Consider the following 14,106-nt stretch of genomic DNA (forward strand, 5'->3'; position numbering starts at 1 on the left):
ACATATTGGTTGGCTTGCTCCCCTGGAAAGCCAGGAGAGACCAAGGACAATTGGAGCATTTCTAAAATGAATGCAGCTAGGCAAGAGAGTGGGAATGAAGCAGGGGGTGCAGAAAAATAGGAGAGGAGGCAATTACAATTAAACTGCACCTGTTTTGTTCCAGCGGTGTTATGAAATTTCTTGTGGTGAAGAGCACTACAGTAAATGAAATGAATCTGCAGGTAAAGTATTTTTCTGAAATGCTTACAGTTCCACTTGCAGGGCCAGGTTAGACAGATGGAACTGAAGAGTCTTAGTGCATGGATGGGACAATGGTTGTTAGGAGGAAGGATTTAGATTATTAGGTTTATTCCCCTTTTGGAAAGGAAGAGCCTATACGAAGGATGGGCTCTGTCTAAATCAAAACAGAACCAGATTGCTGGCGTGTAAAATTGAAAAGATCGTAGAGGAGTTTTTAAACTAAGGGCTGAGGGAAAGCCAACGGGTGCAGAGAAGCACACGGTCCAGACAGAGACATCCCTTAGGGGAATATTAAGGGAGATACTCTGCATCCTAGTAAAAAGAGAGGATATAAGTGGATAAAGTACAGGTGGGACATGAAGAGAAACAGTCAAACTAAAAAGAGTCCTGTTCAGTTACATCAGTGAAGGCAGACAACTAAATATAAACACATTTTATAAGTTCCTGTATACAAATGCTAGAAGTCTAAAAACTAAGATTTGTGAACTTGAGTGCTTGGTATTAAATGAAGATATTGATATAATAGGCATCACAGAAGCCTAGTGGAATGCTATTAATCAAAGGGACACAATAATACCAGGGTACAAAATATATAGGAATGGCAGAGTAGGTCATGTTGGTAGGGGAGTGTCACTATATGTAAAAGAAAATAAATGAATTAAACAGTAAATATAATGACAGATTTCAGAGTGGTAGCCATGTTAGTCTGTATCAGTAAAAACAACGAGGAGTCCTTGTGGCACCTTAGGGACTAATAAATTTGTTTGGGCATAAGCTTTTGTGGGCTAGAACCCACTTCATTGATGCATGGAGTGGAAAATACAGGAGCAGGTATAAATACATGAAAAGATGTGAGTTGCCTTACCAAGTGTGAGGTCAGTCTAACGAGACAGTTCAATTGATAGCAGGATACCAAGGGAGGAAAAATAACTTTTGAAGTGGTAATGATAGTGTCCCATTTCAGACAGTTGACAAGAAGTTGTGAGTAACAGTAGGGGGAAATTAGTATTGGGGAAATTAGGTTTATGCTTTGTAATGACCCAACCACTCCCAGTTTTTATTCAGGCCTAATCTGATGGTGTCCAGTTTGCAAATTAATTCCAGTTGTGCAGTTTCACGTTGGAGTCTGTTTTTTAAGTTTTTTTTGTTGGAGAATTGGAACTTTTACGTCTCTTATTGAGTGACCAGGTAGATTGAAGTATTCTCCTACTGGTTATTGACTGACCTCACACTTGGTAAGGCAACTCACATTTTCATGTATTTATACCTGCTTCTGTATTTTCCACTCCATGCATCTGATGCAGTGGGTTCTAGCCCATGAAAGCTTACACCTAAATAAATTTGTTAGTCTCTAAGATGCCACAAGGACTCCTCATTGTTTGTTTGTTTTTTGTAAATATTATCTCTATAGATAGAAATTCCATGCTTGAATAATAAGAGTACAGCAGTAGGAATATATTACTGTCCACTTTACCAAGATGGTGTCTGATTGTAAAATGTGCAGGGATATTAGAGAGGCTACAAAAACAGAAAACCCAACAATAATGGGGGATTTCAACTATCCCCATATTTTCTGGTACATACCACCCCAGGATGGGATGTAGAGATAAAATTTCTAGACCTCATTAATGACTGCTTCTTGGAGCCTCTAGTCTTGGAACCTACAAGGAAGAGGCAATTCTTGATTTGGTCCTAAGTGGAGCACAGGATCTGCTCCAAGAGGTGAATATAGCCAGACCACTCAGTAATAGGGACTATAATGTAACTAAATTTAACATGCTTGTAGGGGGGAGAAATAGCAAAGAAACTTACTATGGAAGCATTTAACTTAAAAAAGGGAAACTACACAAAAATGAGCAGACTAGTTAAATGGAAATTAAAGGGAACAGTCACTATAGCAGGGATAGGCAACCTATGGCATGCTGTCAGGTTAATAAACACACTGCAAGGTTTGTTTTCTTATTTCAATAGGACTTCTTAGACCTAAAAGAACATATTTGAATTTGGTAATTTATCCTTCCTCTCATTTTTTATTTTCTTTTTGTTTGAAGCTGTTGATGATACAGGATCTCATTTTCAGAAGTGCTGAGAAACTGCAATTCCCAGTGAAGTCAGAGAAAGCTCACGGTCTCTGAAAATCAGGCCCTCAGTACCTAATCATTCTGGGACAAATTGTCTCTTTTGTAGCAAAGAATCCTGTGGCACCTTATAGACTAACAGACGTTTTGGAGCATGAGCTTTCGTGGGTGAATACCCACTTCCTCAGATGCATGTAATGGAAAAATCCAGGGGCAGGTATATATATGTGTGCTAGCAAGCAAGCTAGAGATAACGAGGTCAGTTCAATCAGGGAGGATGAGGCCCTGTTCTAGCAGTTGAGGTGTGAAAACCAAGAATGGCTTGCCAATTACAGAACCAGTTTCTCCTCTCTTGGTTTTCACACCTCAACTGCTAGAACAGGGCCTCATCCTCCCTGATTGAACTGACCTCGTTATCTCTAGCTTGCTTGCTAGCACACATATATATACCTGCCCCTGGATTTTTCCATTACATGCATCTGAGGAAGTGGGTATTCACCCACGAAAGCTCATGCTCCAAAACGTCTGTTAGTCTATAAGGTGCCACAGGATTCTTTGCTGCTTTTACAGATCCAGACTACCCTCTGATACTTGTCTCTTTTGTCTAACTTTGAATTTCAATGGGAATTAGGCACCTACCTCATTTAGGCACTTTTGTAAATCCCACTAGACACCTATCTGCATCGTTATGTGCCTAAGTGCCTATGTAAATCTGGCCCAATGTAAGTCTTGCTGTTGACTTCACGAGGAGTTAGATTGGCCCCATACACATGTAGCCTCCTTTGTTTAGCATAGTTCCGAAATGAAAGTCCACCACCAAATGTGCTAGGCTCAGGAGTGGATCTGTGTCAATATTTGGTGGTGCTGCACACACTGAAAATTGGACAGATTCTTTCTTCGCACAGCGATGCCAGGGATTTGGCTTTCAACATCTTCTTGCCTCTCCTAAGATCCACCAAAGCCATTCATGAGGAATCCCTGTGCTTCAGTACTGTTCTTGCTATTGCCACCTTGCTGAATACCGCCCCACAGAGCCACCTTGGCTGTGGTTGTGTTGTGAGGTGGGATGGCGATGTATGTTATTTCTGATAGGGTCAGTCTTAACTGACCAGGAATGTTCACAGGGGACAGTGCCCCAAAAATTGGCATTTACAGCCCTGCTCCAATGGACTTGTTTCCCACTTGCTGTGGGGCCTCTGCAGGATTTGAGGGAGGAGGGAGTAAATTATGGAACCTATCCTCCTTTCTTTCCCCTTCTGACTGGCCTATATCCGCTGCCAGTCTGCTCTATTCACATTAGTGATCAGCTGGGATCCTGGAAATCCATTTGCCATGGGAAAATGCAGAATTTGTGTTTTTACAAAGAATCTTAAGTTTTTACATTTGATGGGAAAAAAAAACATATACAGTAGAACCCTCTTGATCTAAGCCTTCCTTATCCGGCTCTCCGTATTAACCAAACTGGGCCGGTGGGGCTTGGGCTGACAGCCCCAGGCTCCCACGGTCAGTGCTGAGCAATGGGATTCCTACTGTCAGCCCAAGTCTCACCACCCAGGGCTGACAGACATAGAAGTATTTGGCACATGTAAGAAATACAAATTGCAGTTCTATTAATTGTATTTGATTATAATGAATGATGTCACTGGTAGACGTCCAACTTGCTTAAAAATTGTAGTTATATCAATAAAATATTGTGTTAGGTTACCTAGATATAGGGTAGCTAGGGAAACTAAAATCCAGTGTTACATTTTAATCACAGAAAAGCATGGATTTTTATGTGTTTTTTATTGGAGAATTTTGATTTTTTTTTCATGAAAAATTAGGATCCCTGGTGGTCAGGACCATAAGGATCTCATGTCATGTAGCAGTTATTTTCAGTGATACATGTGTGGTGCTCCTCAACAAGCAGCATTTGGATCTTGTACCAATATCCTGACATCTGAATCCTGTGCCCCATAGGAATCATCCAAACCCTAGCAAAATTTAACAGGAAGGGGAAAAGTTCCATTGCTTTTCTTTGACCTCACATACCTTCAGTAAAGTGCACAGAGTTGCTTTGCTTATATGCTCACAAATACTCTGCAACAGCTACTGTCTGTACCATTAGCCACAACTGTCTGTTCAGCTGGCCTGTGCTAGTGTTCTATGATGTTATACCATGGGCTGACTATTGTGCATTTAGCAGCAGTCCAATAGAGGCTCATCAGTGAATGCTCTGACAGCATACTCTTCTTGCTGTAGATCATAATGGAAGTCGCATAATGTGGTTTCATTCAAACACAGACATGTTGGCTCCAGCAGAATAAATTTCACTTTCATTTTTGTGAAATGCTGTCAGGATAATAAACACACTGCAAGGTTTGTTCTCTTATTTCAGTAGGACTTCTTAGACCTAAAAGAACATATTTGAACTCGGTAATTTATCCTTCCTCTCATCTTTTTATTTTCTTTTTGGTTGAAGCTGTTGATGATACAGGAACTCATTTTCAGAAGCGCTGAGAAACTGCAATTCCCAGTGAAGTCAGAGGAAGCTTACAGTCTCTGAAAATCAGGCCCTCAGTACCTAATCATTCTGGGACAAATTGTCTCTTTATTTACATTGTCTAACTTTGAATTTCAATGGGAATTAGGCACCTACCTCATTTAGGCACTTTTGTAAATCCCACTAGTCACCTATCTGCATCATTATGTGCCTAAGTGCCTCTGTAAATCTGGCCCAATGTAAATCTTGCTGTTGACTTCACGAGGAGTTAGATTGGCCCCATACACATGTAGCCTCCTTTGTTTAGCACAGTTCCGAAATGAAAGTCCACCACCGAATGTGCTAGGCTCAGGAGTGGATCTGTGTCAATATTTGGTGGTGCTGCACACATTGAAAATTCTCCCATGGTTGCTATGTATCCAGCATGTATTTAATGTGGAAGATATTCCTAGAGTTCACTGTATGCATGCACATACTGTTATGTGTCTTCTGCACTTGGTGCACCCTGTGGAAGGTTTTAACTCATTGCATTGTATCTAATGCCCAAAACTTGAATACTCATCAGTGGCCTGCTAATATGGAGATATTGGGCCAGATTTTGAAATAGGATGACCAGATGTCCAGGGACAGTCCTGATTTTTGGGTCTTTTTCTTATATAGGCTTCTGTTACCCCCTACCCCCTGTCCCGATTTTTCACATTTTCTGTCTGGTCACCCTATTTTGAAAGGTATTTAGGCACTTGCTTTAAATGGCTGTTAGGCACCTAGATGCATTTGAAAATAGCAGTGGTGACTGTTCTTATCTTTAGGTGCCTAAATGCCTTTAAAAATCTGGCCCATAGAGCTCATGTGGGCCTTTATAGTCTGGTGATGATATCTTTGTTTAGAGACAGAAGCGTGTTTGGCTCTTTTCTTAGCTTGTAGAATTACCTAGGTAAAATTTCACCCCAGAGAACTGAACCTTTGATGCCAGAGTTTTCAAAAGGCCTCTGTTCCATATGTACTTAGGCCCCTGAAGGTGGTACAGTCCAGAGACCCTTGAAAAAATTGGCCTTGTTTCATGACTCTTAAAGAGTCTGATCCAAATGGAGTCTTTCTATTAATTTCAATGGTTTTTGCATTATAGCCCAGATGTAAAAGTTACAGTTGTTGGCAGTATGTTGGATGCGCTCCTTGTGTTATCTAGCTGCTTCGCCTCGTTATTTGGCTCTGCCATTACCCCAGGTGACTGAGCTGATCCTGACTGCGTTCTCCTTAGTTGGTCATACGGTACACCAAGCTACTCCTAGAAGAGCCTCAATTAAAGTATTGTCATTTAGGAACAAAGGGACAGATTCTGATTTCACTTACATTCAAAGCCCTTGGTGGGATGGGTCCAGAATACATAAGGGACTGCATCATAATTCAGGACCACAACCTCACACGAAAGCTTGGTGCTTCAGGAACAAGGGAACTGTCCACTTCAAGAGTAAAACTCATGTGCAGGTGATAGAGCTTTCCAGAGGCTAATCCATGACTGTGGAACAGTCATAGAACAGCTATGAACCTTACCACCTTCAAGACAAAATGTAAAGCTCACTTCATCCACTTAGCTTTCCCACACAATAACAGGTAAAAATAACCCAGCTCTTTCAGAGGGATCAAGAGAGACTCACTACCAGGCATGTCTCATCTAGTATACTGTTTTGCATGGTGCTCAGATTCCATGTTGAGGAGTGGTATTAGAAAATCCTGGATGTGTAAATGTGGAGTTACTTTGGATTTACACAGATGTAACAGATATCAGAATTCAGCCCCATGTCTTTTTTGTGGTGTTTCAGGACAAAAGAATATAGTTGACATTCATCAGTAAAAGAGAGACAGATAGCTGGTGTGCTTCTTGCAACAGAGCTAGCTACTTTTTATATCTTCTCATATAATCAAGTGCCTTTATAAATAATTGGAATGTGATAAACAAATCTGTTGCTGTACAAAATGGAATAGAATCCTGCTCAGTGCCTCTTTGCCTTATTAGTAAGGATTAATAGGCATAGAAAATAAATTAGAGCTGGCTGAAATTTTTCAAACACATTTTTTCCCCAGACTTTGGGGCTGGGGCATGGGAGGGATGAGGGAGAAGAAAAAAAGAAGAAGAAGAAAAGAAGAAGAAAACAAATATTATGAAAACAGTAGAGAAAACAAACATTTAAAAAAACCCACAAAAAGTAGGTGGATCTGTTTTGAACTGCAAAAATAAAAATAACTTTGAATTTTTTTTATTTGTTTTGTTTGTGATTTTTAATTTTTCAGACCATTCTGACACAAACATATTGTAGTCACTTAAATCACAGCTCTGACTGTGATGCAAACCAGGAGTAGATCTGGTGGAGAAGCAGCTTCCATAGTTATATACCGTAGTTACTTTTCAGAGTAGCAGTTTTAAGTTTGCAGTGAATTGCATCCTATCCTTAATGGAGCATTAAAAGAACACCTTTAGCTCCCTAGATGGAGCACATGACTCCTAAAACAGTGCAGATCCCCATGGAGTTCCCCAGGGCACGCAGATCTGTGGGAGGAATTGAAGGTCCCAGAAAGGCAGCATATTGTACTCCTGCCTTGACAGTTGTAATGAACTCAGTTGGGTGGGCTTCTGTCACATCTGGCTTTTTTTATTCCACCCTAATTACAATTACAATGATCTGAACTTATTGGAATTTCACTCCATGATAACTCACAAATAGAGGTTAATGCAGTTTACAGATAATTGATTCTAATAAATATCAGATCAATTTGAGAGTTCTTTTTTTTTTTTTTTGGTGGTCTTTTAAATGAGCTTGCCTGAATGCTGGTTTCTTTTAAAATGTGTATTCTGGATGTTTGAATTCTATTCCTTGTTAACTGCAGTGGTTAGATACAGCCCCCCAAATTTTAAACATAAAAGGGCCAGATTCTGCTCTGATTTATACCATTGAAGTGAGTGGAGTTACTCCAGATTTACGCCAGTGTAACTGAGCTCAGAATCTGGCCCATAATTACTTTGTTCTATTGTCATAAAAATGCGGTAACTATAACTTAACATATAATGGCTTAAATAAGCCTTAATGCTTCTGTTTTCGGGACTTTTTCTTCTCTTGGTATTGATTCAAGCTCACAGAAATTCCCTTTTACTAATACCCTATTTTTTTCTCTTTTTGATCTGCAGGACTGTGTGCAATTAAACCAATACAAGCTCCAAAGTGAAATTGGCAAGGTATGTTAGTGTAATTAAGGTTTCTATTACAGTACCAGCCAGCAGCCCCCTTGTGCTAAACGCACACCCATGTGAAGACACGATCCCTGCCCTGAAGACCGATATAGTCCAAGACTATATTCAGCCTTTCTTTTCTTTCCTCTTATTTGTCTTATCAAGTTTTGTTCAAGATCAGTGTTGAACTACTTTCTCTGAAGTCTACATTTATTTTCCTTCCAACTGAAGATTTTGAGCTGGCTCTCTTCCAGGGTGTTTCTTACCAAATGTAACACCAAGGTCATTTAATGAATTAACCCAACCAGTGAGAAAAGAAAGATAAAGGCAGGCACTTGTTCTCCGTCAGGACTGGTTAAATCTTATTTCCATGTAGAAATTGCTGATTTAATTCTATTCTGTATTTAAAAGTCTCGTAACGATTCCAGAAGAGATTCACTGAAAGTTATTTCAAGGTCTGAATTGGTGAGCAGTTCAGACACCTGCACATTTGGACTCATGCCATGTGTCTGTAGATGGATCAGTAAATGATCGTTCCCTAAAGGCTGTACTTGCTGTTGCTATCTATGTATTCCATTTAGAAGTGACTACACCTGCTTCCGCAGGTAGTCTCACCAAAAAGATTATTAGCTCAAACTTCTCTAGGGCTCACAGACTCTGACCACCTCAGAGAGATGTCTTCTTACTTACAAACTGACTGTATGGATCAGTTAAAGCGTCCAGATTAGCAAGCACCAGGTTGTAGTAGAGTAGGTGTTTCATAAGCATGCTGTGATTCTGCACTGCAGCCAGTCCCTGGGGTGGTAGTAATTACTGTGTATATCAAAACATATGTGTGGCTCATTTCCAACTTTTAGCACCTGTTTTCTGTGACAAGAAGCCACAGTTGCTGCCTTCTTTTTGTCCTTCATATGCATGCAGGAATGGGAGAAAGGGCAGTGGGTGGTTTCTGTTGCAAGGCTTTGAATGTACCTGTCTAGATTAATTGTGAATGGGCACAGTATCTGGAGAGAGCAGAATCAGGGAGAGAATATTGGAGACTCTTGCTAATTCTCAGTTGTGCTCATCTCCAGACTTGACAATTCTCATTCACAGATATTCTCCAAAGGGTCTCCTGTCTTCTTATCAGAGAGAGCGCTCTAGACAGTTCTCATATCACCAAGACTTTATGACACATGCAGTTTACCACAGCACATTCATTAGTGGAAGTTTACCATAAAAAATTAAAATAGAGATTGGTCCAGGTCAGGAAGCTCAGAGAGATGCAATTCTGAATGTGTTTGGACCTGAGTCGTTGGCCTTGCACATGATAGAGGTAGGAACCAGCTACAAATTCAGATCTGTCTCCAGACTTTTCCATGGTTCCAGGGTGTTTGGATCTGGGAATTCTGTTGGTGCCTCACCTCCATTTAACGCTAAATTACATCTATCAGAATGAATGAGCAAAGCCCTGTTCTTGATTTTTTTTTAAATTGTATTTCTTTAATTAGGGCCACATTGCAATACGCCTACTCCTCTTGTGTAGTACCTTACTCTTCCATTAGATCCATGGAGGTGAGTGAAGAGTATATTAGTATTCAAGGTGAGTAAATGTATCACAGTCGAGCCCTCACTCTTGTGCAGAGGGCTCACCAAGCCCTATGCTCTCCTTAAGACCCATTTAAATTTTATTTTGGTGGCTTTAGTGGGACTTTAGTAGACAGAGCTTGTGCAGGCCTTCTGCAGAGGAGTGAATTTCACCTTTACTTTTTAATCTGCCACATTAAATAATTCACAATGGGCCTAATCCATAGCCCAGTAAAGTAAATGGAAAGACTTCCATTGACTCCAGTGGGTTTTGGGTCAGGCCCAAAGCTTTGCTCACCAGCCCTTCATGAGATTTAGAGTCTCATTCCAACTCTTAAGTCAATGGAAATGCTCCTACTGATTTCAGTGGGAGTTGGATCACACCCTTAGTGTAAAAAGTGACAAAGAGTCCTGTGGCACCTTATAGACTAACAGAAGTATTGGAGCATATTCGTGAGTGAATATCCACTTCATCAGATGCATGCTTATGCTCCAATACTTCTGTTAGTCTATAAGGTGCCACAGGACTCTTAGTCTGGATCTGTAAAAAGCAACAAACACGGCTACCCCTCTGATACTTGACACCCTTAGTGTAGTTCTTTTACATGTATTCAGTGGGCAACTATTGGAGGAGGAATCTAGTTGTAGTTTAATATTTTGGCCTTGAAAATGTATAGAGTTGACAGACAACTAGATGAAATTTCAGTGGTTTTACTTTGAGCTCCCACTGGAGCTGTCATGTTCCACATGCTCTAATACTGACCTTTCCATAAACTGCAACTGACCAGGCAACACACACTCACTGTGCCAATTAATATCAGCTGAAGATATGATCTACAAAGTGTTAATTTCCTATACACTCCCAGCGCATGGAAAGTCCTGTATGAAAATGGTGGGGGCTTCCAGTTGTGAGGGGGTATATGAAGGGAATATAAAAAACTAACACAGAAACAAAAAGACTTTAAAAAAGAAAATTTTCCCCAATGTTCAACTTGTAATAAAAATATAACCTTGGCTCAGGGCATTTGCTGAGGATTAATAACTGGTTGGAGTTAATGGCCTGAAGCAGTTCCTTCCAGACAGTCATTAATCCTCAGGAAATGCTCTGTGCCTCCATCATTATTGCCCAAATGCAATAGCTGCCAGGAGAGGAAGGACATTATCCCTGGCATTGAACATAACAATGAAGAGGAGAGAAACTCCCTTTGCCCCTATGTGTCCTAGTCCATCTGAGTTGCATTTCGTAGGGGGAAGGGAGCTGCACTGTATAACGCAATCTGACATCACGTGGAGCTTTTGCTTGATGCTGTTGAGGGTACTTCTTATTTTTCACTGCAAGGCCAAACATGATAAGCCTTGAGCAGCAGGCAAACAAAGCCAGGCAGCCGAACTGACTGTGTAATTTGTGTTTATTTATAGGGCTCCTATGGTGTTGTGAAACTGGCCTACAATGAGAGTGACGACAAGTATTACGTAAGTGCCTCTTTCCCCGTATTACTGGCTGGTGTTGATATTTCTGGTTCTTTTTTCACATCCCAGAGAACTAGCTCTCTCCTGCCCTTTTTTTTTTTTTTAAATCCTTCTGAGCCACGTGGCCTATGAGTAGGAAATCAACCTGATAGGGCATGAGGCTATACTTTTCAGTGTATGTGACGCAGAGCAGAGTAATGTGAGCAAAACTTAGTGTGAAGTGTTATGTAATGAGTGGAGATGTTGGACACATGTTTCAGAAATAGCTCAGCAATAATTTTGCCTGCCTATCTTGACATTTTCTAGATATGAAAGAGGCCACCTGATATGAGAGATCTACTGTGCTTCTAAAAAATCTTCCTGGAAGGAACAGGCACATTTCATAACTGAATGTTGGGCCCTATATGGGATAACCCTAGCAAGACAACCCAGCACAGCACTGTGTGGTTTCTTTGTGACAGCACTGCATGTTATACTATTCAATAAGCAAGTCAATGTTTAGCTGTAGGGAGTGTTTCCTAGGGGATAGAACACTGGAGTGGGACTCAAGAGACCTAGGTTCTATTCTGAGCTCCACCACTGGATTACTGGGTGATCTTGAGCAAGTCACTTCCCCTCGTCAAGCCTCAGTTTCCCCATTGGGGGTAATGATGCTCACATTGTTGTAAAGTGCTTTGAGATCTACAGATGAAAATTGCTGTATAACAGGTAGGTATTATTATAATGAAGACTATGGAAAAATCAAGATATTATGGTGATGCGCTCTGTAGCAAGTCCTGCAAATAAGTAAAAATCAATCAGTCCGTCGTACAGCTAATTGTAGGGTTTGGGCATAGAGGCTCAAAAATGCCTCCTTAGTTCAGAACACACATAAGCACATACTTAAGTCCTCCCCTGAACTGAGGCCATAGGTTTAAGACTTCTACTTCTAAATAGCTGTTAAATCAAAAAATCCCAATACTTGTCACTTCAAACCCACAGATAGGGTAAACCTGGAATCTCTAATCTGAACCCCTTCCAAATTTTCTAGTGAGGGGTGGATTTGACTCCATAGTGCCATACCTACCCTTGTAGTTTTTGTTCTCAATTGAATCAAAAACCACAAAGCTGTCAATTTTTTTTTATTTGGATGGATCTGAGATCTCGTGAGAACAGCTGATCTTGAGCGATTTCTACCATTTTGCAGGCCTGAAATCTGATGAGAAGTCCAAATCCAAACATGAGCCCTCTTTGGACCCAAACTTTTGACAGGGTAACTGATTTGGTGGATAGGGGGAATGCAGTGGACATAATATACCTAGTCTTCGACACATGACATTCTGATAAGTAAGCTAGAGAAATGCAGGCTTGATAGAACTACCATTCAGTGGATATATAATTGGTTAAACAACCGCAAACAAAGATTAACTATTAATGGAATGATGTCAGATTGGAGGGACTTCTCAAGTGGAATTCCACAGGAATATGTTCTGGCTCCAGTGGTGTTTAACATCTTTATTAGTGACCTGGATGTAGGAATAGAGAGCATACTGATTAAGTTTGCAGATGACACAAAGCTAGGGGGTGTTGCCAGTACTATGGAGGATAGAGCTGAAATTCAGAGGGATCTTGATAAATTGAAGAATGAGGCTATAGATAATAAAATGAAATTCAACAAGGACAAAGATAAGATGCTACACTTAGGGAAGAAAAAACAAATGCACAAATACAGAATGGGGGAAAACTGGCTTGGCAGCAGCACTGCTGAGAATGATCTGGGAGTTGTGGTGTAGCACAGCCTCAATGTGAGTCAGCAATGCAATGCTGTTACAAAAAAAGCAAATGCAATTTTAGGTTCCGTTAACAGAGGCAGAGCATGTAAGTCACGGGAAGTGATAGTACCACTCTACTCATTGCTGGTTAGGCCTCAGCTGGAGTACTGTATCCAATTTTGATCACCAATGTATAGAAAGTATGTAGAGAAACTCAAAAGGATCCAGAGTCAAGTGACAAAGTGATCAAAGGGATGGAATGCAAGCCATACAAGCAAAGGCTGAAGGGACTGTGTATGTTTAGGTCGGAGAAGAGGAAGTTAAGGGGGGATATATTAGCGGTATTCAGATACTTGAAAGGTTGCCACAAAAAAGATGGAGGAAAGTTGTTCTCTTTTGCCACAGAGGGCAGGACAAGAGGCAATGGGTTCAAACTACAGCATAGCAGATTTAGATTAAATCTCAGGAAAAACTTCCTATCTGTAAGAGCAGTACAATGGAACAGACTGCCTTGGGTGGTTGTGGAAGCTTCTTCACTGAAAGTTTTCAAAAGGAGACTGGATAACCATCTGTCTTGGATGGTTTAGACACAACAAATCCTGCATCTTGGTGGGGGGTTAGACTAGGTGACCCCTATGGTCCTATCTAATGATTCTAACCCCAGTCTAATTTTAGTGAGGGTTGGGATCTGAACACCTCCCTATCTCTTTGAAATCGAAGATCCACACTCAGCTTCTTGGCCAACATTTGAAGCACAGACTAAAGAGCAACCCCAGATAAATCTGGCCTCCTGGTCTGAAGTTTCTTTGTCTGAGTGTGGTGTGGGAAACACACATCCCATGGAGTGAGGAAAGCTTCAAGACTAGAGTAGCAGCCACAGAGCAGCTCCACTGCTCATCGTCTGGGAAGAAAGGTTTCTTCCCCTCTACTCACTCTCCATGGAGGGCCCCAAGTACTTTGGCTGTGCACACCACTTAAGTCCCACTTAAATCCAATTTTGAGAGTTTACGTAGTAGTTAAGTGGTGCATAGGCCTCTGATGGCCTTCTACACAAGAGTGAATTTCACCCTGAAATGAGGATTAGCCCCTTAAGGGTCAAATTGGAGAGCTCATAAATAGCAGACTACAACTGATATTAGTCACATTGCTTACTGCATTTCTGGAAGGTGTTCAGATATTATAGTGATGAGCACAACATAAGAACCTATATAAAACAGAATAGACTGTGCCAGAGCCAGGAGATGCCTGGAAGTCTGACTGTCCCTACAACTGTAGTGATCTACATTCTGTGTGTGA

The 14,106-nt window shown here is 40.9% G+C and overlaps 1 protein-coding gene across 5 annotated transcripts in view; it reads left to right on the plus strand.

Annotated features, from left to right (window-relative positions):
• CAMKK1 (calcium/calmodulin dependent protein kinase kinase 1) overlaps positions 1 to 14,106 on the plus strand; it is a 182,405-nt gene that overhangs the window by 78,999 nt on the left and 89,300 nt on the right. For 4 of the 5 annotated variants that reach the window (XM_030536912.1, XM_030536913.1, XM_030536914.1 and 1 more), the window contains exons 3-4: positions 7,982 to 8,029; positions 11,009 to 11,062. In XM_030536912.1, the coding sequence (XP_030392772.1) occupies positions 7,982 to 8,029; positions 11,009 to 11,062 (102 nt within the window). The remainder of the gene's footprint in view (positions 1 to 7,981; positions 8,030 to 11,008; positions 11,063 to 14,106) is intronic. The other variant, XM_030536916.1, reaches the window with a different exon arrangement.

The sequence above is a fragment of the Gopherus evgoodei genome, chromosome 17, assembly GCF_007399415.2.
Source record: "Gopherus evgoodei ecotype Sinaloan lineage chromosome 17, rGopEvg1_v1.p, whole genome shotgun sequence".
NCBI classification, from domain to species: Eukaryota; Metazoa; Chordata; order Testudines; family Testudinidae; genus Gopherus; species Gopherus evgoodei.